This window comes from Gavia stellata, chromosome 20, assembly GCF_030936135.1.
Source record: "Gavia stellata isolate bGavSte3 chromosome 20, bGavSte3.hap2, whole genome shotgun sequence".
In the NCBI taxonomy this organism is placed as follows: Eukaryota; Metazoa; Chordata; class Aves; order Gaviiformes; family Gaviidae; genus Gavia; species Gavia stellata.
The window spans coordinates 4,274,391-4,300,065 of NC_082613.1; the positions used below are offsets into that span (position 1 = coordinate 4,274,391).

Genomic DNA, 25,675 nt, shown 5'->3' on the forward strand with positions numbered 1-25,675 from the left:
TTTTTTCCTGGGACACTTCACTTTGTTTAATGATTCTTTTCCACACTCAGTTGTTAGCTCCCCCCTTTTTTTTTTAAGTAGCTGTCTCAGGTGTTGTGTTATGTCCTGAACAGAACACAGCTAATCTGGAAGTACACTTTTTCTTCCCTAGCTAATATATTCACATTTTGGGAGGGCAGCATGAGAACTGGCTGGTGCAGGCATGTCATCACAGCTGAGGTGCATGAGGTGGTGCTTACACAGACCATCCATGATTCATCTGGTTCAGAATAAAGTGTTGCTGTTGTGATTGCCCAGCAGGGGATTTACAGACCAGTCGCTTCCTAATGCTAAAAATAACTACAAAGAATGTTTTGTACAACACAGTTAAACCATGAAGCTCTGCTCTAGTTTCTCTTGCGTTTATCCTTGTGCTGCTCCCTCTGGACATCTTACCCCCAGGAGCTGGGTTGAACGTGGTTTCTGGTTGAGCATGTTTGTTCCCTCTCCCAGCAATAGTGTGAGCCAGTTCCCTCTTACCTTCAGGAGAGTGAGGTCACTCAGGTGCTGTAAGGGATGCCCAGACCTACCTCTAGTGCACAGCAGCACAAAGTCACATTGCCCTCAAGGCAGAATGTGCTCTGTGCCGTCTACTCACTGCAAGCATTAACATATAATGTAATAAACTCAGAAATATATAAATTTGAAGGTGTCAGGTGATAACTGTTCACTCAGATGCTTTAACACTAGCCTAAAGTGGATGTGACTGGGAACAGGGAATTTCATTTAATAGGTATTTGCATTGTGGCATCTCCACTATCCAGCTCTGGTCATTGAAAGCTCTTTCCAGCTGATCATCTGCTGTTGCCATCTCTGGGCTGTAAGGAACCCAATCAGGACAGTTCTCTGGTGACTACAGTCCATACTCTAGGGCCCTTTGTGACACAGAGAAGGCAGAAGCAGGCAGGGCTGGGCACTGGAGGTCCTGCTCTGGCCCCACTGAGGCTCTTCCTGGTGGCCCAGAGGTGGCCACAGGCCTGTGCTGCTCTGAAAGGAGGTGGGTACAGAACAGAGCAGGCCTCCTGCCCCTCATGCTGCCCAGGGGTGAGGAGGATTGACAGCAGCCCCTTTCTCCTGCCTGTCTCCATGTTAAAAATTGCTTTTTTTTTTTCCTCCTTTTGTTCCTGGGGCCATGTTTCTCTTTCAGTACAACCCTTAAGCACAATAAAGGCTTTGTCCAGCCTGTCTGTACTCCCAAGGCCATCTCTACTCCCAGCTTTCAGGGAAGGGGAAAGTTGGTGGCCTTGGTAGTTGTGCTGTAGCGCTCAGTGTTGCCTGTTCCCATGACAGAGAAGCCTCAGGCCTCTCCCCCACCTGAGCCCTTACCTGCAAGACTCAGTACCTGCTTGCAATAGCAATAGGTCCCACTTCCTTGTAAAAGTTTCCCACTGCCTTGGTGGATATAAATAGGAACTGGAACAGCCCTTGAAAGCAGCTCTTCAGGCTGCCTTTGACAACCAAGAGGTGGTTTTACAGGTATAAAGCAAGACTCATCTGGCAGCCGGCACAGCCAGGACTGAGAGTGGCCCAGTACCCTGCAAGAGGCAGCTCAGCTACAGGAGCCCCTGCCCCAGGAGGGCTGCTCAGGCAGCAGATACAACCCTGCAGCAACTCACACACTGCCCAGCCTCTTGCACCACAGCTAAGCTGTTTACAGCTTGATGCTGCAAAGCAAAGTGTGGGCAGAGTATCACACAGGATTCAAGGACAGGAAAGCTGCGGTGCTGCTTTCTCCTGCTCTGGGAAGCATTAGACCACATCAGCTAGAGAAGGCAAATTGCTGGAATACTGTGTTGTTCCATCTCTCAGTCCTTGGAATGAATTTACAAGTTAAAAAAAAGCCACATTTGGTTTCCTGCACAAGTCAGCATCATCATTCCCTTGTGTTGGGAATCCTCCACCTGAAAGCTGACAGGGCTTGTTCCTGGTGGAGAACGGCTCGCAGTTAACTAATCCGGGGCTGAGCCACAGCCCTTAGTCCCCTCGCACTGCTCCCATATACCAGGATGAGCCACAGGTACAGTGCTCAACTCAGGTTGGGACACATCCATAGTACAGCAGCTTCAGCAGTGCCAGTAACAATGATCGTGTCTAACATATTAGATTGGAGGCTTTACTATAGAAACAAGGGGAATTACTGCCTTAAAAATAAAAAGGCATGATTACGCAGAAGCTAACGATTTCTCATTTTGCCACAGCCACCTCGGACAAGTCAGTTGACTCTGGCAGCGCAATTCCATCTTCACACTTAACATCACGCTGGCTGTTTTGCCAGCAGAGAAATTAGAGGCTTGCAGCAGCTTCTAAGGAAGCTGTTTCGGCACACACCCTGCTCTGCTGGTACCAGCCCAGATATTGAAGGCATTTGTGGCCACTGAACCAGCAGCACTGCCACCCAAAACAAGCTCCAGGTAAGCCCCACCAGCCCAGGGACTCAGGCTCCAACAGCTAGCCAACCCAGAGAGGCTCAGGCAGTTTGGGCAACAGTAACACTCGCCAGGCTGATTCCTCAACACAAGAGCCAGAACAAAGGAGCAGGGGGTCAGGGCCTGGATTAGGGTTTTTAAGCCCTTTTCAAAAACTGCGTGATGCTTTCCAGGCCTGCCACAACCCTGCAGCACCGCTTTCTCTGACTTAGATTTGGGCCCTGCTAGGACAGGCACCTGACAAGCTGTACAGACTGATGTTACCGAGCTACATACTGAACAAAGTAGGAGGGAAACATTAAACATTTACATGTTTATTATAATTACAATTTACATTACTCCAAAGAGCAGCCCCACTGCTATGTTCTAATTCTTGGCAATAAAGTCCTACAAAAATAAATCCAAGCTTTTACAGTAACCTAGGTCAATGCATAACTAAAAAATTCTAGCTATGTAAGGGGTTCAGTCATCAAGGTGCTTTTTCAACAAAATTCCCTACCAACCAAAAAAGGGACACATGCCTATAGCAATTTAACCCACTTATTCATGCAAACAAACATAACCCCCCCTCCCAGCCCCTCTCCCCACATACAGATTTTTAAAAACAAAAGAAAAACAACTAAACTATTTACAGTATGGGGGGTATAGAGGAAACAAATTAAACATGCCCGTCTGTTAAGCTTCATTACATGGACTCCCATCCCTAGTTTAATGAAAACATTCCATAGTGTTCCACCACAGTCTACTAGTGTACAGAGAACTGCTTGCGTTTGGTACTACAAACAGAGCGAGGTACAAACTGAGGCAAGAAGTCAGAGCTGTGGATCTCCTTCCCAGAGAGTCAACGACTGCCAAAACACTTTATTCTGAGCGCGCGAGCAGAGACACTTGCCGCTCCTGTCCTGCCGAGGGCACAGCACGCTGTCCCCCCCCACCGCCCTGACCCAGTACAGAGCTCCAAGCCTCTGAGGAACACCCAGCACCCTTCAGCTCGAGGGAGAGTCACGGTTCTGTGTAAACCTGCAGTACCTCCACGTTAGTACCAGCCGACAAGCAGTTGTACAGTCATTTACACTACTACATGATCAACAAGCCAGTATTCCCAAGTGACAATATACATAACTCCTCGGCACCAGGAATCCATCCTTCCAGATACCAAGTGCTACTTCACACCTGCTGCTGAGAACAGTGAGACCAGCAGTACCAAAGAATCCATTTGGTTACTCTGAACAAACAAGTTATAGCTGGTTTATTTCAAGTGAGCTTTGGTTCCATGTTAAAATAGCATGATTTATCTTCTTCAGGGTTCAGAAAAGGAGTCTGACTTTAAGCTTAGACTACAGCAGCCTTTGAGAGACCCAGAAAGAAGAACCATGTAAGTTAGTCTGCACTTAAAAAAAAACACAAACAAAAAAGACACCCTGAAGAAGGTACCCCTGAACACATTCCCTCTTCCAAAGAATATTCCAGCTGACAGCTGCTGGTCCAAAATAAGTCCAGAATATAAGCAGTAGTACATGAAGTTCTGTCGCTTGAGCTGAGACAGTAAACAATATGAACCATTTTCCCACATTAGTGCAGCAGTTGGTTGTTTTCTTTCTATATACAGTTTCATCCTCTCAGGAGAGATGTTAGAACCTGTTCAGAAAAAAGGTAGAATTAGATTTGGTACCATGGGGACCTTTCCCCATGAAAAAGAAAAGCAGCAAAGTTCACACCCACATATCAACTGAAGTGCTTAGCGAGAGCCTCAGCTCAGACAAGCAGCTCTTGCTTTCTTGGACAAGGCTAGCCCAAGAAATCAACAGAACAATCAACATGTTAAAACCACTCGTATTTCCTTCTACCACTTGGAAGGCTAGATCAGATACAATGAGGAACAATTCTTCATATATCCATGAGACTGGAGAGCAAAAGAGGTTGTGCAGACAGTTCAGGCAACAAATAAAAGAGACAAACCTGGCTCAGAGACAGTATTTATTCTTGCTAAAAAACTTGCCTCTGAAGTTACACTCTGCCAGTACCAGCTCTGTGAGTGGTTTGGTTTCGCCTTGCTGCTCCGGTACCCCTTCCACCCCGAAATCCACCCCGAAAGCTGCGGCCACGAAGGAACCGTCCAGACACTCCAAATGTCTCTGTATTGAGCTTCCTTTCTTCAGCCCACGTGGTACGCCTAGAACTGAACAAGACCACATTCAGATGTAACATAAACGTTAAATAACCACCAACTCATTTAGCTAGGAAGCTTCAAGCACCCCATTTTGTTGAACTAAACTGCAACAAGAACAAGCTGCAGCGTACACTCGCTCACCAACTCAATTCCTCTGCTAAGTGGGAATCTGAAAGTGAGAGCTGTTGGCTTTCATAAGCTACTTTCATACTGGAAAATTAAAGATGGGCCTAGAAAAGGCTTGAACATGGTCTCACTAGCATTTCAAACCCTGTCTTGTCATCTTGAAAAATACAAGCTCTGGACTTCATTGAAGCCTCTCCAGAAACCCGGGAAGCTCCGTCACAACTACGGTTCAGCAGACTGCTACTAGCAGGCCTGCCTAGCCCTGAACACCATACAGCGAGCACTTGGAAGAAAGCTTTGCTAAAGGGAAGCAGAAACATTACCAAGGGAATTTCACGTCCTGACACTAAAGGGATGTCTGACTTCACCAGGCAGTTGCTAACATCAATGTCAGCAGCAAAAGATGAAGCTTGCTTTTACTGTTCCCAATATTCAATTTAATGCATTTCCACAGACAGACCTGACCTCCTCTCTGCCCAAACTCCAGGCTTAGCTTGCTCCAGTCTGCAAGTTGCACCATCTTCAGCACAGCATGACCCTGATGCCTCCTCCCACAAATGAGATAAGAAATGTGTTTAAAATCAATGGGTTCAAAGTCAGTACTGGGAAACAGAACTGGAAACTCCTGTATCATGGTTTAGGCAACTGTACCAGCATCAGCTGAAATCCTTGCTTTTTGTTTGATCCCACTGCATGAAGCCACCAAATGCATGGCAACACTCCCTTCTAAAGACTATTTTGCTGACTTTCTTGCATTCCAAGATTTTTAAAGAATTAAACTATGTTACATAGATGATGTCTAGAATTCTATGCCTAAAATTGCATTAAAAAAGCAAGCTTTTGGAAAATACTCACCTAGATTTCAGTTCTGAAGAAATGTTGTCAAAGAAAGACTTGGATTTATCATAGTAGCAGTTGGGTCCCAGAAGGTCCTCCTCTGCATTACCGTCATTGTTTTGAGTTGCCACTCCAGGGTCCCCTTTTTCTTCCCCAGTCTCTGCTTTGTCATCTGAAGATAATAAAACGTATTACACTTCCTTGATGCATACTGAAGAGCCACCTGTTCTCTCGCTCCCTCAAACAAGATTTGAGATGCTGCCACATGTAATCATGCAGTTTCTCAGAACGAGTCTGTGCAGTGTTTACTACTAGCTCAGCAATTCATGTTTAATGAAGTCACAAACCTTTAAAGTTTAGTTTCTTCTTGAATTCTTTATCGAGTTCCTCTCTGTTGAATTGTGCATTTGCACTTTCAAAGTCAAAGTCACCTTCAAACTTTATTGTATTTTCCTTCACAGTAGTTGGTCTGTTTTGTCCTCTAGAACGGTTTCTGGTTCTCCTGTTTCCTGAAAGCAGGAGAGTTTAAACACTTGGTAATGCGCAGGGAGGTTAAGTGACTTGCTCAAGACCAGAGGAAACCAGGGTTAGAACTCAGGAGTTTCTGGCTTCTAGTCCTGTGATTAGGCCACACCTCTTTGAAAGTAACTTCTGAACTTGGCTGTAGAAGACATATTACAGCAATACTTTAACTTTCTGAAAAGCATTCCTGGATGTCAGTCTTACCGTTAAGACAGAGTATACCCAACTTTCCTTCCAGTGTGAGGAGAGGCAATCAGAACAAGTACTATACCAAGAAAAATGGGGAAAACTATCTTTTCTGTCTGCTATTCATCTGCAAGTACTGTAGACTGGTACAAACAGTCTACAAACCTGTCATGATGGCAAAGAGGAACAGGTCACTGGTTTCAAAAAATCCACCCAAGACTCATCTACTCACAAAAGCAGCTTGTACCTTGTATAGCTTCTGGTCTCCAACTGAGAAGCTATCAACTCCTTTTTGGAAAAGCTATAACCCCTTCTACAGTGCTGCTCTCAGGCAAATAAATTTACAGACCTCAGAGTCTGAAGATTTGTTTCCCACTTTTTCTCATTTTGCTTGGGCAGAAATATCTGCTTTAATTTTATTTCACCTTCTTGTCATCTGTGCTTAAACCGCAATCTTGAGATAAGAACTCTGCTCTATGGAAATGAGGCTCCATAGTTCCTCTCAGTTACAAGAGCTCTGGAAGTTCTTAACCAGGCTGCCCCCCTCCCAGTAAAAATACTTCAAGTTTCAGAGAAATCTAGTTGCTGCTGCCAACTCATAGCATCAATTTGTTTAACATACCTTTAAGTTTCTAGAAAAGACCCTAGAATTCTGTCCCTGGAATGTTCTGAACTTCTGTGACTCCAGAACCTATTTTGTTAGGGAAGCATCCCTGGATGCCCAAAGCCTTAAAGCTTTATTTTGCTCTGAATTTTCTGTCCGATAATCCTTCACTGAAATTAACAATATTTGCCTTTATAGGCTAACACAACTGCTTAGCGTCAGGTTAACCTACCTGATCTTCTCCTTTGAGGTCTTCTGTTTTCATCATTCACCTGTCCTTGGGTTTGCACAGGTGCTGCCTGAACTGTATCTACTGAACAAGAAGGATAAACTTAATAAAGGAGCACAAGAACAAGACTGAAACAGTATAGTCTTGCTATGCACCTTTGAAGGATGCTTCAAAACAGCACCTTAAAGATGAATTGGTGCATACATACCATTTGTCTTACTGTTGCCCTGTGGAACCTGCCGTCCATTGCGCTGAACCCCTGGAGTTACTACTTTCACTGGGGGTGGCTTTTGTGAATTCATGTTGTCAACTGGGCCAGTCTGAACAGCCTGCTCTACCATGGGGCTTTTGCGGACTGGGTGAACAGAAGGAAAGCCAGCGCCTGGAAAAAATCCCAATGACTAAGCACCTCTCAGAAAATGTGCCAACACTATTCAAACCCTACCCATTTCTATGGAGAAACCATTTTGTCAAGAATTACTCAAAGCCTTGAGGATTTATCATTACATGCTATGTTTAAGTGGCATATACACTAGGTAAGGCACTACTGCCACGCCAAGTCATGGCTCTCAAATCCAGAGCCTTAAAAAATCAGGAAATCTACCCATTTATTTCTTAAAACAAGTTAGACACACATTAGATAAGCAAGCCAGGTCAGTCTTAGATGGTTCATACCAAAATCTAATTTCTAGGTGTATCCTTGGTTATGCAGGATTTTACTTTACACGATACTTTAAATCTGAAGCAAAAATCCACTATTTTGAAACTGCTCAAGAAAGCTTCCCCACTTTGTCAAAATGTTTTGCAGCAAAAGCTTAACCACCTCAACTATATCCCATTTTGTAAGCTGCTTTTAGAGGTCCTTCAACTTCATTGCATCTTGTTAGCTTTCAGACAAAGAAAACCTGAAACCAGACCAGGATCTCAAAGTTACCCTTTTAAATTCCTTCTTGGTCAAGGCCAAAGTGTTACCAAGACTTCTGTTGCTCTTCCATCCAGGCTTATTTATTCACACTACAAAACATGTAAATACTTTTCATGGTTTGGTATACCTTACACCAATTATATTAAAAAGTGACAGTCTTCAGTACTCAGAAGAAACACTGCAGTCTAGATTTAATTAGAAGGTTTGGAGTACTACAGGTTTATGTAGTTATGCATAAGAACTGCTTGGAAGCGAACTTTAACTGAATATACTTAAGAGCAAGAAAAGTGAAAAGCTGAAGAGTACACACAAACCAAGCCACTGACACTTCTGGGTCACCCAAGTCCACATGAGATATACCCAGTAGGTAACATCATGCAGGTTCCCAGTTAGTGTACACCTGGAAAACTTGCAAGGAAGACAGACATATCCTAAGGATTATTCAGTAGGACAAAGCTGCTGTGCAAGTTTAACATGACAAAGTTTCAAAGCTTAGCCAGAATATTGAGAAAGTATGTACAGATAGATGGCCAAAACCAGAGAGTAAGTAAAAACAGTTTCATGCCAACACAAGCATACATGCTTAAGTTAAAAACAGATGAAACTAATTACCATGTTTAAATGCAGGCTGCACCTGGTCTCTCTGCTCTGAGGATGGTCAGTCTAGTATCTCTACTCAACCTCCTTTAAAAGTTTTTACACATAGAAGCAAGCACCCAGAACTATGTTATCTCAGCTTACCACAACTCAGAAATTGCTTACTGTTAGTCATGCTTTACTAATTGGGAGTCTTGACAAGGTACTATGCCCCATCATGCATGAAATCTATCCTGATATTTCCTCAATTACAGCAATACTGCTGAATTTTATATTAACCTATGTCTCTAACAGCAACGCCACCCACAATTTAAGCAGTGTGCTTGTCTTTCCAGGAAAGACTAATTAATTCCTCACCCAGTCCCTAAGGTGACACATGTTCCTGGATAGGATGCAGCACATCAACATCCCTAAATCTCATCCCTTTCCTGATACTTACACAAGAGGATCTGCTGTCCTGAACTTTTTCTTTCTCCTGTCTCTCTAATTGATACTTCTAGGACAGGAGGAATACTTCATGTAATGAAAGGCAAAAATAGCTGAGAACAAGCTAGTTCTACTAGCATTACCCATATAAGTACTATCATTCTAGGAGGGGTTAACAAGAACAGAGTGTTTGCAAGTGCCATGCAGTTCTTCCAAATATTTGGAGTCCTCAAACTGCTGTTACCCTTGGAAGAGAGCTGATGGGGCTCTGAAGACATGTCAGGCTCTGAAACAGGTTGTGGAGACGGAGAAGAACTAGGACTGGAAGCAGCTGCTGATGCTGGAGGGCTTACCAATTTCTCTAAAGAAGATAGAGGGAAGAAGAGAAAGCAAAGATATATGGATAAGATACAAGGTAGTGAAACATCTGAAGGACTTGGAAAGAGTATAAGAATCTCTAGAATAGCATTAGAGCAGCTTATTTACAGTCCTCTCTCTGAATACAAGTTCTTTTTACATGTGATGTATATGTGAGGTATGTTAGGTTAGAAATGAACTGGCCTCAACTGTTAGCTATTCACATTACTTGCAGAAAAAAAACTTCAGCTATTTAGTTTGCTTCTTTCGTGTGCATCTGTGTGTGTGTAAGTGAAACACAGGCCTCCTTGCAATAAAATCATTGCAGAAGTTGTTAACTACTTACTTGCTGCTTGTTGCAGCCTGACACTTGGCAAGGAATTCAGCATTAGTTACTGTTATTTGGTTTCACTAAAGCTGCATACAAGGACTGTACCTTTATTCTAGCAAGTAAAGTTTTTACTTACCTAAACCTAATGAAGCTGCATACTGCTGGCTAAGTAAAGAGCTGGCAGCAAGCTGGCTGTAAGGTGGCATACCTCTAAACGGGCTGTAAGGCACATGTGGCTGAAAGGATGATGTAGAGGCAGAGCCCAGTGAAGACTGTAACAAGACAAAGTACATTTCCATTTACAGTGTCCAGAAGTCAACTTGCTCTGGCAGTGATTCTCTACTTCACGTACAGCATTACTAAAGCTTAAGTAAATACCGAAAAGGGTTAGTTTACCTCTTTATGATTTTCCTGCATTCTCAGCTAGGTAAACTAGCTCTGGCTTTTGTTGACTGAAGTCTTTAATGCTGCTGCTATTTTAAACATTACAATGAAATTCAGAATGCTTCAATCTGAAGATTCCTGGAGACACTTACAGGCCTTCGTTTTTGTAAGTTTATACCAAAATCAAGTCTTTCATCACCAATGCTTTATCATAGCTTTCTATCAACTCTTCAGGCTAACTTACTTGAACAATGGCAGGATCTTGTGGCAGAGTATGTTGCGCTTTTGGAGGTTCACAGACAGTGATGTCTTTGATGTCACTTCCTCGAAAAATAATGTATTCATAGATTTCTTCTCGTGGAGGAGCAGGTCTGTCTGTGGGCCGGTCTTCAGTACCAAAGGATCGCACTTTAGCATTAGAAAGATTACTATTAGTCCAGTATTACCATTGCAGCATTGTCTAAGTTACTTATGCAATTAGGAAGTACCCTTGTAATACTTGCCAAAAGTAATAAAAAAGGTTACCTCCAGAACCCTGAATTTCCTTATTGCACACACCTGTTCCCTCAAATGCCAACTTTTTCAGCAGCCTGCATAAACAGTTTTGTTTATATCAAGCTGTGAAGGTAAAGACCATCACCAGCTGGAGTGAAGAATCCTACTCCAAAACCGAGGACCTCCCCACAGTGCTATACTGCCATATTCCCCTTCCCAGCCCCTGTCCTATGTAAGCATCCAGCTTGAGACAGCTGCCACTGCAACAGACCACAGGAGAGGCCCCTGAAGCAGCGGGGGGGGGGGGGGGGGGGGGGGGGGGGAATCTTAGGTGGCTTTAGAGCTCAAATTTGCACCTTTGGTTTCATATATTTATTATACAGATAGAGGTAAAGTTTTAGCAATGACAAGAAATTCCTATTAAATTTCTCTCTCTACTCCATGCCACTGGTTTTATGATTAATATCCACTGACTACAAAGCAAGCTTTTAGTGATAATTCTCAAACCTCAGTGCCTATTGAGGCTTTACTGAGTCCCAGCTATCGGAACACTTGATCAGATACTAATCAGCAATGTTACACATTACAGTGGGGAAAAAAGGCTGCAATTGACTGTGTGGCAGGTACTAGGTAGAAGCATAAATTAATTTCAGCCATTAAACAGGAAGAGGTCAGACTCAGACTTACTGGATTGTTAGTGCAGGAAAATAGGTAGCATAGTTACATCAGACACTGACACATGAAAGCTTGAAATGGGCTAGAGAATGAGCACAGTCTACATGTACAGAGTTTTTTTTCAGCCACACGTTACAGAAGCTCATCAAGTTTACTAGTCTAGTTGTTTTGTCTCTTCATGAAGCTTTGCCAGTTCAGATAAGCACCAGCACATACTATTCGATGTATGCTTTCTGCCAATAGAAGAATTCTGTACTGGAGTTGCATCAATGGCTTCTAACAGGTTATCACAGAAGTACTCAACCTCTTTGCCAGGACATGCCACAATTCCTTCAGTACCTTTACAAATTACATCCTTAACAGACCTTTCACAAGCACCTGCTATGTCAGAGTCTGTGGTCATGTGCCAGCCAGCTGCCACTCCCACTGCACAGCTGGAAAGATATAAGCACAGACAGCCCTGTCACATGGATGATAGGGGTCGGGTGGCACCACAGCCTCCCCAGAAAAAGGGCAGCAAAAAGTGGATCCGCTCAACCCCAGTGTTGAGCATCCCTGGTATAGTATACTGTTAGTAACTTACTAGGAGTGTTGACAGGTGTAGACAGGGCTACTCATCAAGAGTCCTGTTCTGAGATGAAAAGCTGTGGTGGTTCCCCGCACCAAGCAGCGGTTAGTGCTGCCAGCCGTCTTCACCTCTGTTCAAAAGGTATGTCAGCTCACAAGGAGCAGTAAGCTCCAGGTATGGCAGGTCAATGCCAAACTTTGTCCCCATGACGCTGATGCTATTTAGCACCTCAGCTTACAGCTAACTGGAAGGGAATCTTAACTGGTGCAAGGACAAGCTGCCAGTTGCTTCCTCTGAATGACTGTCTTCCATTAGTTCCTAGGGTATATAACCTCTCCAAGTTATTTTAGATCTCCAGCTGCTGTTTGATCATATTACAGCTGTAACTTAGTCAACTAGAAACAGATTATAAACTGAAGGCAATGTTTGTGGCCTTTTAGACATGAACCATACCACTGATATCCCTGCTCAAGATTAGATTATTACAGCACATAGCTCATGGCAAGACATACTAAAGCTATCCAGGGACTGCTGCAGAATCCCACGGCCAGCTTGGAAAGCACCACATCTTCTCTGAGCACCGGGATCAGCCTGTCAGCTTCCACAGGGAGAAACGCACGACCTGCAAAGCCCGAAGTTGTCCAGACAGCCTCTCAGTTAGCTGGTCCCAAGGTTTCTAACTAAGAAAGTGGAAAACTATGTCCTTGTAAACAAAACAGCAGTGAGGGCATTTGAGAAGGCTCTAGGAGTTGAGCATGCCTGCCCTCGCATCTGAAGTGTTTAACAGTTCCCAGCACATCACAAAAGTACAGCTTTAAGTTTCTGCAGAGGTCCAAAGGGTCCCCCATGAAGAGCTACAGTGACTATTGTTTACAGATGAACAGGAAATCAATCCCACACTGTGCTGCAGCTAGTGTTTTACAGAGAGTTTTTACTCATGTGTAGGGCTCTGTTGAGCTAGACCTCTGAAGGGTCAGGAAGCATAACAACAGTGACTGGATGTCTGGAAAGCAGAGCCTACGTGGATATTTCTTGCTCAAAAACCTCCAGTTTCTTCAGACTTCTACAGAAGGGGGAATAAGTTTCTGGTGTTCACTGCTGACAGGACAATAATGGGCTTAAACTTCCTTGGTTTGCAAGTTAAGTTTAGCATCTAACAAGATAGACAACTTTCTTGCAGTGCTTAATTAAACACATGGAATCTCCTTATCCAGTGATTAAGATATCGTGCATGGGTTGAGATTTAACAGGAACCCAATACAAATCAGTTGAAGTTAGCCCTGCTTCAAGTAAGAGGCTGAACCAGATTCCTTCTTGAGATCTCTTTCAATCTAAATTTTTCTTTCTATCACTTACATGATAAAAAGAGAATACCACTTAAATTACATACTGAAGGTGCCTGGGCCTTAAACAGTGGCATCTAGGGTTTAGTAATAATTTACTAGCTATCTGGACAACTTCAACTGCATGTCAGTAATTCATGGTTCTTCTAACCCTTCAGAGATCAAGTATTTTAAACTGCTGTCGACCCTAAGCACAGGGTTGAAGTCAGTGACAGCAATATCAACATTGTTGCTATGTTCTTAATTCTGAGACTAATTTTGATATGAAGTCTCTAAATTTAAAAACCCTGTGAGCTAAAATGATAAGCAGGGTTTGTACTGTAAAATTTATAAAGCAGCACTTTAAGGGGGGGGGAAGTATTGTAACAACAACTTCGTAGGCATTCCAGTTCATCAAAACTGAACACTAAGAGACCAATAACTACAAGAACTGCCAGAAATCTTATACAGAGCATGTACTTTCTCACACCATAAAGCACTTCAATCACATATGCCTTCGAAACACACCACTTAATCTCCGAAGTAGCAAGTGCTATGTGGAAGCCAGAACTATGTGAGAAACCATTTCTACTTGCTGCTGGGTAAAGGTGAAGACCTTTCTGCACATACAGTAAAGGAATTGCATCCTTCCTGCAACCTCTCAATTACTTTGAGTTAAACACCAACATAAATAGTTCCATTTGTACATTTACATGAACAGCTACGTCCCTAGGAAAAAAGTGAATTTGTGAAAACTCACATTTTTAACTTCAGAATACACACTAACAGGTGTCAAATACTCATGTCCAGCATCACATGAACATCATTACGCTGAATTAAGACTGTGGCACAGGCTGCCTTGAGGATAGTTGAGAATCAGGCAAGTCAGTGTCTCATGCCAGCAGATAAGTCTTTCAAAACAAAAGATGTTTGGTTTGTGGACAATCCTGATGGGTTGCTGAAGGCAATGAAGAAGGTGTGAACTTCCCAGAACAGGGAAGGACAAAACTCAGGGAAAGAAAAAGCTGATGCACATTAGCTGAAGTAGCCGAGCTGGACATGAAAAGCAGTACAGAAATAAGGTCTTGTTTGAGAGATTAAACAGGGCAGGATAGGTTTTTCTGAGAGTAAATACAGGAGTTCCCAGCACAGGTGACAACTGAATCCAAATGACACCATTTAAGTAGAAAATAAAGATCACTATTTGTACATGGAAAGACGATGCAAAGCCTTGATGAGCAGTCTGCCAGGTAGGAAGAGCCAGACCCGTGTGCAGACACCCCACAGTGCTCTGTACGTGAGCTCTCACCCTCTCACCTGAGCAGAGCCCAGTTATTGACCATGAAAGGAACAAAGACACATCAACAGCAACTCTGTTTTCCCCAGCACTGACCTGGGGCCCTGCTCAAGCCAAGCACTGAGATACTGCCAGGCATCCATGTAGACAGGAGAGGGGAACCGAACCATGAACAGCGATGCAGACCATCACCTTTTTGGCTCTGACAATGTAAGAGGAGCCAGCATTGCTGGCAGCTCTTCTTCCTCTTCAGGGGACTAGTAACTTCCCGTGAAAACCAAGGGCTCCTCAGCATCCCGGGCGCTGCCCGCCCCGCCGGCTCCCAGCGCCCCTCCGGGGAGGCACAGCAAGCCCCCGCCACGGCCCATGCCCGTCCCCGCGTCGCGGAGCGGCCTCCCAAATGCTGACTCACGAAAAGCCAGCAGCGCCTGAGGCGCGGGGCTCCAACCCCGCCGCCCCCCAGCTCCCCGCACCGCGCCCCGCCCGCCAGCGCGGACGAGCCGCGGGCCCCGCCGCAGCCCCTCAGGGCGGGCAGGCTCCGGCCGCCGCTCGCCCAGGCCGGGCTCATTGTTCAGGGGACGGAGGCGGCGGGTGAGGCGGGCGCCCCGCGTCCCCTCAGCGAGCGCCCGGCCGCGGCGATAGAGGCAGCCTAGGCCCGACCCCGCCCCCCCCGCCGCCCCGGGAGGGCCCCGCCGCGCCGCCTCACCCTTGGCCAGCGCCACGGTGGAGTTCTCGGTGTCGATGGTGTAGAGGATGCCCTCATAGCGGATCTGCGCCTTGGAGATCAGGCTGATCTTGCTGCCGATGTAGGGCGTCCCCGAACTCATGGCGGCGGTGGCGCCGCTAGGCCGGGCCGGGCTGAGGGGAGGGAAGAGGCCGCGCGGGTCCCCGCACCGCCGCGCGGAGCCGCCGCGCCCGCCCACGCACACTGCGGAGCCGGGAGCCCCGCCGCGCCCGCCTTATATAGGGCGAAGGGAGACGGGCTGGGGGGGGGCAGGGCGGGGGCGTGCTGCGGCCCCGCCGCGCATGCGCCGCCGCCGCCTGCTATTGACCAGACGGGAGACGGGGTCAGACGCGGAGGGAAGGGAGGGGGGTGAGGAGGGGGGGGAAGCCCGGAGTCCGCGTCACGTGACCGGGCCAGGCGAGGGTGCCACGTGCGCTGCGGGCGGGGCGGAGCGAGGCGGGGCGGGGCGAGAGCTCGCGCGCTTCCCGCGCTGCATCGCAGCCGCTGCGGCTGAGGAGGGTGGGGGGCGGGCCCCGCCCGGCGGCGGGTAACGGCTGGGCCGGGCCGGGCCGGGCCGCGTTGCTGACACAGACGAGCCGTGGGTCGCTGCCCATTCACCCGTGTTGCTGCGATTTTGTCACATAACGCGGGGGTGGGGATCGCCCACCCCCCCCGCCGAGCCGGTCCCTGAGGGGAGCGTTTCCCGCCCTGAGAGCCGCCTGTCGCCTCGCCTCACGCCGCTCCCCACCAGGCCCCCCTGGGGTTCTGCAGCAGAGAGGCTGCTCCAAGGCTTCCCGCGGACGCCTGCTGCCTCAAGCCGCCTCAGCGCTCTGACGAGAACTGGGATGGCTGCCTCCCCCCTGAGCCCGCTTTCCTCCCTGCGGTGCCGTGGCGGTTGAAGAGCCCGGCTGCGTGCTGCAAGAGCCCTCGGTGCCTGCCCGCGGCCTGCCCCCTGAGGCGCCCGCCGCGCCTTTGTTCAGCAGGCGAGGCGGGATGTACCCGGGGCGCCCATGGCGACGAGTCACACCGTGGCAGAGGGACCACAATGCTAGGCCGCAGCTGGAGAATGAATCTTTCAGTGCAGTGTCTCCTGGGATTTCTCCGGCTCCCCAGCCATCTGCGGGTCAATGAGAGACAACCGGTAGCATCTGGCAGACATAGTCACAAGAGGTGAAGCCAGTAACCAACGTGAGGGTGGATGGGGATCAGGCAGGGCAGTTACATTTTGGGGCAGTGGGTCAGAGTGCACAAATCTCACTAATTTGTGTGACGCAAATGAGTAAGATTCAAAACCAGCAGCTGGAGACAATACAGTGGGAGCCATTGTCTGAGTGTAAAGAGGTTTGCTGGAGCTGCAAGCGCCCATGCCCCGGTTACATGTCTTCCATCAGTGATACAACAGCAACACAGTTGCATGCAGTCCACAGGTTTATCCTCACATCGCGACGACCCGCTTCCTTGCGCACCATGGCTCAGAAAGCTGTTCTCCAAATGCCCCAAGCTGCCCACCCTGTGACCTCATGTATTTTATTGTGCTACTCTTCATGCAGTTTATACAGCCTGGAAAGCAGATCTCCCTGTCTGAACAGGGAAGACCCCTTCCTTCTCACTCTCTCTTATGGGGACACATATGCAATCTTTCTTGTTAAATTTCCATCGTTCTAGCATGGAGAGAGTTGCTAAAAAACCCGTAAATTATTTCATATATATTAATTGGGCAAACAGTATTTTTTAATAAGAAAGCTGTTAAAGTCAATCATTTTAGATTTTTAGCTCAGCCTTCAGTATAACCTATACAGAGCAAGAAAAGATTCCTTTTTTACTGCAGTAAACAGTGCCCTTTAGCGGGCAAATTACTGGTTAGAAACCTCCCTGATGAAAAAACTCATCTAGCTCCCTGTATGAGGAATGTCTAGTTTAAGAATGTGGAAAAGTTCAAATGGAGAAAAAACAGGGCGAGAAATAACAGTAATAAAATGCTCAGTTTGGGGTAGTCACAAATAATTATTTTGAATGGGAAAAATTATGTCAGTATAGGCAGTGCAACCAAAGGTAGAGAAGCAGTACTCCCTCTTTTGGTTTATACTTTCCAACTCCACAATACATTTAACTTGATGTTCCTTATTTCCACTCTTAAAATATTTTTTAGAAATGGTAAATGGGCCTCTGGGTTTTTCAGTTCAACTAAGTTTTTTTCTTCATGCACACCAAAATGTCACTGATTCATAAGCACCTCTAGTTCCACTGTTTTGTTCTGTATTCAGCAAAAGGTATTACAATTGCTTTATCCTTTCACTTTTATTTAAATACCAGGAAAGAGAAAGGGACGATCATGTACCCATACAGCAATGTGGATCCTGCAGGAAGACTAATTAAAGCAATGTGGATCCTGCAGGAAGACTAATTAAAGCAATGTGGAAAAAGAAGAATACACCAAAGTGGCATAAACTCTACACTGGTAAGGAGAGATATGCAAACACATAGAATTTTAGTTATAATCATCATGGCCATAAATCGACCTGCCTCTGGAGGATACTCTTATTGTAATGAATTTCCTCAGTATCTTTTGCCTGACAACAGCCAGAGATAACAAGGGATCAGCAAGAAGAAATATGACATCTGACATTTTAAATGCCCTGTTAGTGTTACTTATTCTGCTAAACAATACAGTTCTTCACCCATTAAGTACTGAAAGGGGGAATGAAAGAGCATCTTTCACTGTGTAAATTCATGACAAGTGTGCGATCCTGGGCATCTCATATGAAGAGGGAATATTTGGCTTCGTATGAAGAAGCCGATTACAGTTCATCATGGTACAAGGAAGAAACCTAGCAGAGTGGCACCTCATGATAGCAGCAGACAGAGCTTTCACAGAACAGCATTTTGGACCACCAGTAACTGGTCTTTGGAAACTGGAGGTAGGGTACAGTCAGAGTATGTAACTATATAGCTAGTTCATTGACAGGAAAACCTGTGTTGCCAGAACTAAGGAGACTCCCATGGCAGTTGAAATGCAACTAGTGACATTTGGGATGGTCACCACCGATATACCTAATGACATTTTACAGCAGTTAAAAGAGAAACCTGTGACTTACAGCAATGATGAAAATTTGTGGGGTGTATGATGGTAAGAGAGCACTTATGTGGTGGCTGATGGCCATGTCCATGGTAATGGGAGCTGAACTGACATCTGGCAGAGTTAACGACAGAGGGCAGCTCTTAGAAAGGTGTCTGTAACAAGCTCCAACTGCCAGAAGAAGTGAGCCAGGCACTGTCTGCTGAAGCATCACCTCTTGCATCTGGGGACAGAGGGATATGTTTGCAGTTTGTGGCAGAGGAGAGAAAAGAGACTAGCGTGGAAAATGGAGGAGTGAAATTGGAACAGATATTTGAATTTGGGTGTGGCAAACAAAACAAATGATACAAAGGAAGGGAGAAACATGTGAGCCCTAGAGGAAGAAAAATTAGAAACATACCAGCAGTTTCACAGGAAAAAGTGGTAGCTGCAGGGAAGGAGGGTAAGGTCACCAAGTACAGAACACAGTTCTGTAGTGGTGTGGGGAATGGGTAGTAGAAAAGAGCCCAGGAATGAAGGAGGGACTAGAAAAAGATGGAGAAATTGAAAAGATGCAGGAAAGATATCAAGAAAAAAAAATGATCCATCTATGAAAGAGTTTTTATTCTAAATAAAGAAAAACAGAGAAAGTAGAATAAAGAAAAAACATGTGAAGTCAACTGAAGGAAACCAGAATAAAGGGAAGACAGAGGCAAGGAGAACAGAATAAGAAAGTGAAAAGAAAAAATAGAAACATGAATAAGTAGAAAAGAATTGAAAACTTGTTAACTTTTATTTAGATAACGTGTGCTTCACACAATTAGTTTCTCCATTTCCCCCAGTTTAAGAAAAAGAGATACAATGTTGTATGTAGGAAATAGTGCTTCATTACATTAGTTTGTCTTGCATCTCAGGAAAATGGGTATCTCTTCCGAAAAAAATTCCATCAAAACAATAGGTGTTGTTTTCTTTTTTATTCCAGAAATAAATACAGAGATTGTAATACATGTAATACTGTTCTGTCCTCTTTCCCCTTTCTCTCTTTTTCTCAGTTTTGAGTCTGTGCCTCAGACATTTCAATTTTGACATCTTTCATTCCACCCCCATATATAAAATTTAAAGTCAGTTTAACTCCTGGATTTAAATGAAATATCTTACAAAATGTCATAGTTTTAGGCTTGTGTACAATTGTCTCTCTTAATTAGTACCTCGACTGGGTACTTGGTGGAACTGGCATAAATCTGCATTATTCCATTGCATTTATCAGTAGTGCGTTGCACAGTCAAGACAAAATCTATTTTACCACTCAGGATGCGATGGCAGAGAGCTTACAACTTCTTATCCAGACCTACAAAGTTTGTGAGTGTTAAAGCAAGACCACAATTTGGGCATTGCTGTTTATTTCAATGCTCTAACTATATGAAATACAATTATAAGAGGAGGAAATGGTCCCATGAGTTTGGCTGAAAACAAACTTCTTATTTTGTACAGATAGACAGTCTTTATAAGGTACGGTGTCAGTAGCTGAGATTAAGCTTTACCTACAGTGATTAAAAAAGTAGCATTTTGAATTACCTACTAGATTTAACGGGCTGTTAATCTATACTTTTTAACCAGCTTTATTACAAATACACTCACATTAAAATAGTATATCTTTATTTTCTTGTTCCATGTATGCATTCAATACCACTTTTCATACTGTAGTCAGTTTACTCGTTTCCCTGCTAAATCAATATTTTCTAAAGGGAAAGACAGTTCTTTGCTATAATGCAAAATGATAATTTCTTCTTGTATTTGTGAAAATCCAATGGTAAAATTACAAAAAAATGCTGGAGAATTTTTCTGTTTGTGTCGCACTTCCATGCGGAAGATTCAGATTACCATGTGGGGATTCAAATTACCAGTCTGACTTCTAGACTCTTCAGTTTTTTAAGATTGGTTCAATATATCCAATTAAATTTATGGGATAAGTCAACAGTGCCATTCGGACCTGCCCAGTCTTTGCTGTTTGTATCTCATGAATCTACAGGGCCTACTTATAAAAGTTGTGTTTGATTACCAGAACCTATAGAGGTTGGGACACTTCTGATGCAACAGAGTAAGGAGGGAACATACATTTACTTATTTTTATAAAACTGAAATATCTTGGGCATGCGTAACATCCTTTATTAGAATGAACACAAACTGCTATTCCAGACTTTTTTCACACTCACATCACTACACTATAATGTCAACTTTACAGGCTGTGAAAATCCGACTGAAAAACCCCACTCAGTACTAGACATAAGATCAAGAACACAACCCAAAATCCTGTCTGCTGTTGTGATTAATTTCATCGTTGAAGCATGAGGGGATGGAGCAGTTAGAGAAGTGCAAATACCTTTTATACTGAGGCTTTCTGAATCACAAATGGCAAGATGAAGTTATCCTGGCTAACTAGGTGGTGATTTATTCATGGATGTGGAAACTGGAGATAATTTTAAGAGATCCTTTCATGAATACAGATAATTGGATAATGTATGTGATACAAAAAAGGTTGATGAAACTGAAGTTTGCAGTTTGGTCACAAAAATTGAAGGATGAAGTCTTACAAGACAGACCTAGATTCTAAAAAAGGTGTTTAGGCATCTATCTCCCATTCAAATGAGTAAGAGGATTCAGACCTAAGTTTAGAAATAATTAGGGCATAAAGAGAAATAATTGTCTATCTAGGACAGTGGGGAGCACTGAACATAGCCTAAAATACAAAGTTCTATTAGGAAAAATCTCTGACTGGTTTTTTTTTTTCTTTGCTGCATAGGCTGCTTTTTTTGGGTAGTGTTGCGCTGAAGTGAACTGCAAGCCCCTGTGTATCCTTCTCACAGATGCACTGATGTGAGGGGATGGGATGAAAGTGGGATTTTATAAAGTTTTTTCAGGCATGAAGTGAGCAAAAGGTGGAGTGAAGAGCATGCTGAAAGGCTAAGAGGAGATAATAGGTGGAGAAACAAGGCACAAAATTGTCTTTGAGGGATAAAATGCTGCAGAGGATTAGTCTGTAAATAAAGATTTTGTAGGGTTTCAGGTTTATGCATTAACTGGGAGAATAAGAATCTGTGTATTTAGCTTCATGCCCAACTTTCCAAGAGGTTCAAGACCTGTGGTGATAACCAATGTTCTAAATCCACTCTAGGCTGAAAAGAGTCCAAGTAACAACTAGACTATCACAACTGACCTACTTGGTACACTTGACAGTAGTCTCAGTGGAGAGACTAAGGAGCAGATGGGAGTACAGCCTGATACGTCACTCTGTGGACTGTCTTTTCAGAACAAAATCATATGTTTTGGAGAGTACAAGTTGTATTCACTGCATACTTCAGACCCCTGGATGTTGCAGACTAGCAAATTTCACCATTCCCTGTACAGAAATCTATCTTTACTAATTGGGTTTGGCTAAAATTCCAGAAGGCTCGATAGCAGTGTTTCTTTAAGAGTTCCTCCTTCTCTCTCTGTACTTTATTCTCTCTCTACAAATTATTGAACACATTCATGCTATGAGTATTGAGCACTATTTCATTGGCACTGAGGCTTGAATGGGGTTGAACCAAGACCCCGCTGCTCAGTTCTTGGTAGTGCAAATCAAATCATAGGACAACATACATCACTGGGCTCAAAACAGAGGAAGGAGCTCCTTTATTAGATATTTTAGTTCAGAGATCTCATTTGCATTAACTCGCTATAGCGGACTCTGTTCTTGAGCGAAAGAAATGAATCTTCCTCTCCTTACCTGTTTTACAAATGACTAGTAGATTCTGCTTCTTTCTGTTCAGCTAGGTAATGTATCATTTTAGCCAGGCTCAGCAGTATGCTGTTCTTTCCCTGCCTAACACCTGCTGCAGTTTTCATAGCTTGAATTGTTCTTGGACTTGTTTTAAAAGGCATGTTTCAGAAATGTCTTTGAGGATGTGAATTATTAGTCATTGTTTAATCTGCTCGGGTGTTCTTCGTTTATGTTTATTATTTTACTTTTTAAAATAAGACTAAACAGGCTTTGGAGTTTAAAGTTCATAGGTTTTAATTCAGGTTTAGGTTTAAAGATACCAAGAATGGTAAGGTAATTCATAGCAATAGGATTTTGGTGCAGTTTCAGAAGGTAATTTATTTTTGTATGACAATAAACTGGCATTTAATCTCCTTCACGTTTTAGAAGCTAAACTGTGAATCAGTCTTCACATAAGACAGCAGTGTCTCTCTGGCTGGTTAGTTCTAACTCACACTTCTCCTTACTGTTTTAGTATTTGTGTACACACTTTCCACATACACCTGAAAATTCTGACATTTACTGTTTAAAGTCTTTGCATTATTTGTACTTCATACCTCATTTCTCTATTACTTGATGTACGACAAGGGTTTTATTTGTTAGTGCACTTTTAAACCACATTTTTGTTCTGTAAAGTAACCCTAATACTAACATGTGAGATTTGGCATTTCAATTTTCTTGCTTAATTCGTAATAACATGCTTAATTTTTTCCGGAGAGCCTCACAGCTTCATCTTGGACTCTGCATTTTACTCAGCAGCATCCTCAGCATTTACTCTGCCCATGACATCACCTGTGACAAACTTCTAAAGGCTATCTGGGACAAGGCAAAAGGTTTGTGCAAGTATAACTCAGAGCATAAACCACTCTGAAGAATCTTAATTGTTGTTGATGAAGCAGAAAAAACCCCAAGCAGAGTTGAGGGTGAGGTTGTGAGTTAGAAAAAAACCCCATATCTTCTTTTATTCTAAACTGAAAGAAATACGATGTTTGCATCTGCAAGAGAATGAACTGGAAGCCCAAAGCGACATAGTACTGAATAACTTTTCAAATAGCTATCTGAGCTGTAATAGGATAATAATGCACTCTGGTCTTTACAGGACAAGAGTTAGTGATTCAGCCTCTGTGTGATGCAGGTGGCTCACTACTCCACCCAGATATAAAAGAGGATGGTGTGGCTCCTGTAGGAGAGATGATCCTTCTGAATTAAAAAGTTTGAATTTAGAACACCTAAAAGCAGTCAAACTGCTGTTTTCTCTGAATCTCTTTTAATGACAGAAAAGCTTTTAAGGAAGGGGGCAACTTGGCCCAGCACAGACTTTTTTTTCCTCTTTGAGTCAGTGGAAATGCTGGTAATAGTACAGGGGTAAGAGCTAGCATGTTGTATGATCATACCAACACAGGTATCAGTATGCAACTTCACACAGCTTTTAAAGTCGCAAGGATGTTACGTTTGATGGGTTCTTGCTGGGAATGAGGGTGTAGCAAGGATGGCTTCAGGCTGCCAAGTCGTACAATTCTACTTAGGTGGCTTCATGTCAAGGAATAGTAATGAACAAGTAAACTTGCTGGCCCGCTAAACTGTACAGAGCAGCAAAACTAGCTCCCTCTTTTGTTCTGCTGAAAATAATTAAAAGAAACAAATTTTATAGTTTCATAAAAACAATCTGACTTTCTTACACAAGAACACACAAATGGTCTATTTCTTCCCTAACTAATCATCTTTCCTAAACAAGATGTAGTATTTGTTGCCTGCCATTTTGTCTGGTCATTAATAAATGGTTAGTTTACACAGATGGATGGGTTTACTGTCCTAGCTAGAAAATTGCATGATGACAATGTTGTTATACTTCTGTGGTAATGGAAGAGTATTGCAAGTAACCCCATACAGACAAAATTGACAATAAGGAACAACTTAACAGAAAAAACCTGGCCCTCCATCTGGGTGTGTCATTTCCTTTGGGTTGGAAGTTTTCCCCATCTTGTATTTTGAAAGAGAAAGTATTTGTCTGACTTGCTTCAAAACATGTACTAGTTTCTTCTGTCAACTGTGGGAACACATCCCGTATTTGAGTTATTGGATTTGTTTGGAGTTTCAAAAATGAGCAAAAGCTCATTAAAGGAATACAGGCAAGTCCTTGAACTCTGTCTCTGAGAGTGAGGATATATTTTAGGTAGTGTAAGAAAGTAACCTATAGTCCAAAACCATATCCGTAACTATTTTTGACTGCTGGAGAATTCAGGAAAAAAGCTTGTATAATAGCCTTTCGTGCTGTGTTTTCATTAAGTCTGAGGCAGCTCAGTAAAGAAGCTACAGCATGATTTATTTTAATCAGTTATTACAGAGAAGTCATTAAAAAAAAAAACCTTGGCAAAATCTTACTTACATACTTCTTGCATTCCAAATCCACAAAATGTTTAGATACAATCTCCTTTCATTATAACCAAAACAAACCTCCTTTACTAGATTTCTTTCTTTTTTTTTCTTTAAATGATGATGTTTCCATACCTCTTCTGTCTACACTGGCTTTCCAGTTCAGTTTCTTTTGTGTCTGTTTTCTTTATAATGTCACTAAGATTAGTCAGGTTGCTCTGAGGAATCCTATCATCCCATAAGGCTTGGTAAGAGCATTTGGCAGACTATGAACTAGAGATAGAGTAGGGAAAATGATTTAGCCATTTTTGTCATCTGAAGATGACTTTCAGAAATGCTTGCACATGTGAATATTCTTCCAGTTCACATCTACAAGAATCTGGATTCTGACCTACGTATTGTACGTACACTGAAAGTTTTACCAACTTTTTGGCCTGTTAGTTTCATTAGACATTTCTTATTGTTGAGCTAAAATGTGTATATTCAGGCATACACACAATCCTCTTTTTAAATAACTCCTCTATGTTACAAGAGGGGTGCCATGGGGCTATTGAATGATTTAGATAGGGACACAGGGACAAAGAATGTGTCCGGCTCTGTTCCTGTAACTTACGGTCTCCAGGCATTGTGATAAAACAAATGCCTATCAAATTCCATAGGACAAATGTTTTCATCTACAGCAACTGCTGTTTCACGACTGACGTGGCATTAACTGTACCTGTTCTTGGCACTGACCAAGAACAAACAAGATGAAGATTTATCTTCAGTTCTTTAATTTATTTTTATTTATGTATTTTTGAAGGTGACTGAGTGGAGGGAAGCATGTAAAGAAAGACGGTAACACCAATTGCCATCACTGGTCATTTGTTAAACAAGTGTCCAGTAAAAATTCTTTTTGATGGGTCAAAAAGGCAATGATCTAAGAATGCTGTATCATGGTATTGACTGGAAAAAATCAAGCAGTCGTTAGTTCTTTAAGGAGTTCCAGTTTTAAGAGTGCATGCTGCTCTGCTCTTGATGCACAGAATGGAGAGTGTAGTAGCATCACATCATCTAGGTTCCCAGCTCCTCTGGCTCTTGGCTTCATCTGATATACAGAAGATTATTTGAGAGATGAGGAAGCAGTGCACAGCAGCACATACATGCAGCATCATCAGTGACAAGAGAACAGTTGGTATATTGATACAGACGAGGAAATTTTCTGTGGC

At 43.5% G+C, this 25,675-nt stretch overlaps 1 protein-coding gene across 2 annotated transcripts; it reads right to left on the bottom strand.

Annotated features, from left to right (window-relative positions):
- Positions 1–3,697: 3,697 nt before the first annotated feature.
- Positions 3,698–15,343, bottom strand: LSM14B (LSM family member 14B). Of its 2 annotated transcripts, none has more exons than XM_059827060.1 (10): positions 15,223–15,343; positions 10,404–10,567; positions 9,912–10,047; positions 9,332–9,448; positions 7,348–7,521; positions 7,143–7,220; positions 5,946–6,107; positions 5,617–5,770; positions 4,465–4,644; positions 3,698–4,103 (listed from the first exon to the last, which is right to left on the bottom strand). In XM_059827060.1, exons 1-9 carry the CDS (start codon positions 15,341–15,343, stop codon positions 4,473–4,475), a joined length of 1,278 nt encoding a protein of 425 aa, XP_059683043.1. In that variant the 3' UTR covers positions 3,698–4,103; positions 4,465–4,472. The 2 variants fall into 2 exon arrangements, with proteins under 2 accessions (XP_059683043.1, XP_059683042.1); XM_059827059.1 differs by having other exon boundaries at positions 7,143–7,223.
- Positions 15,344–25,675: the final 10,332 nt, after the last annotated feature.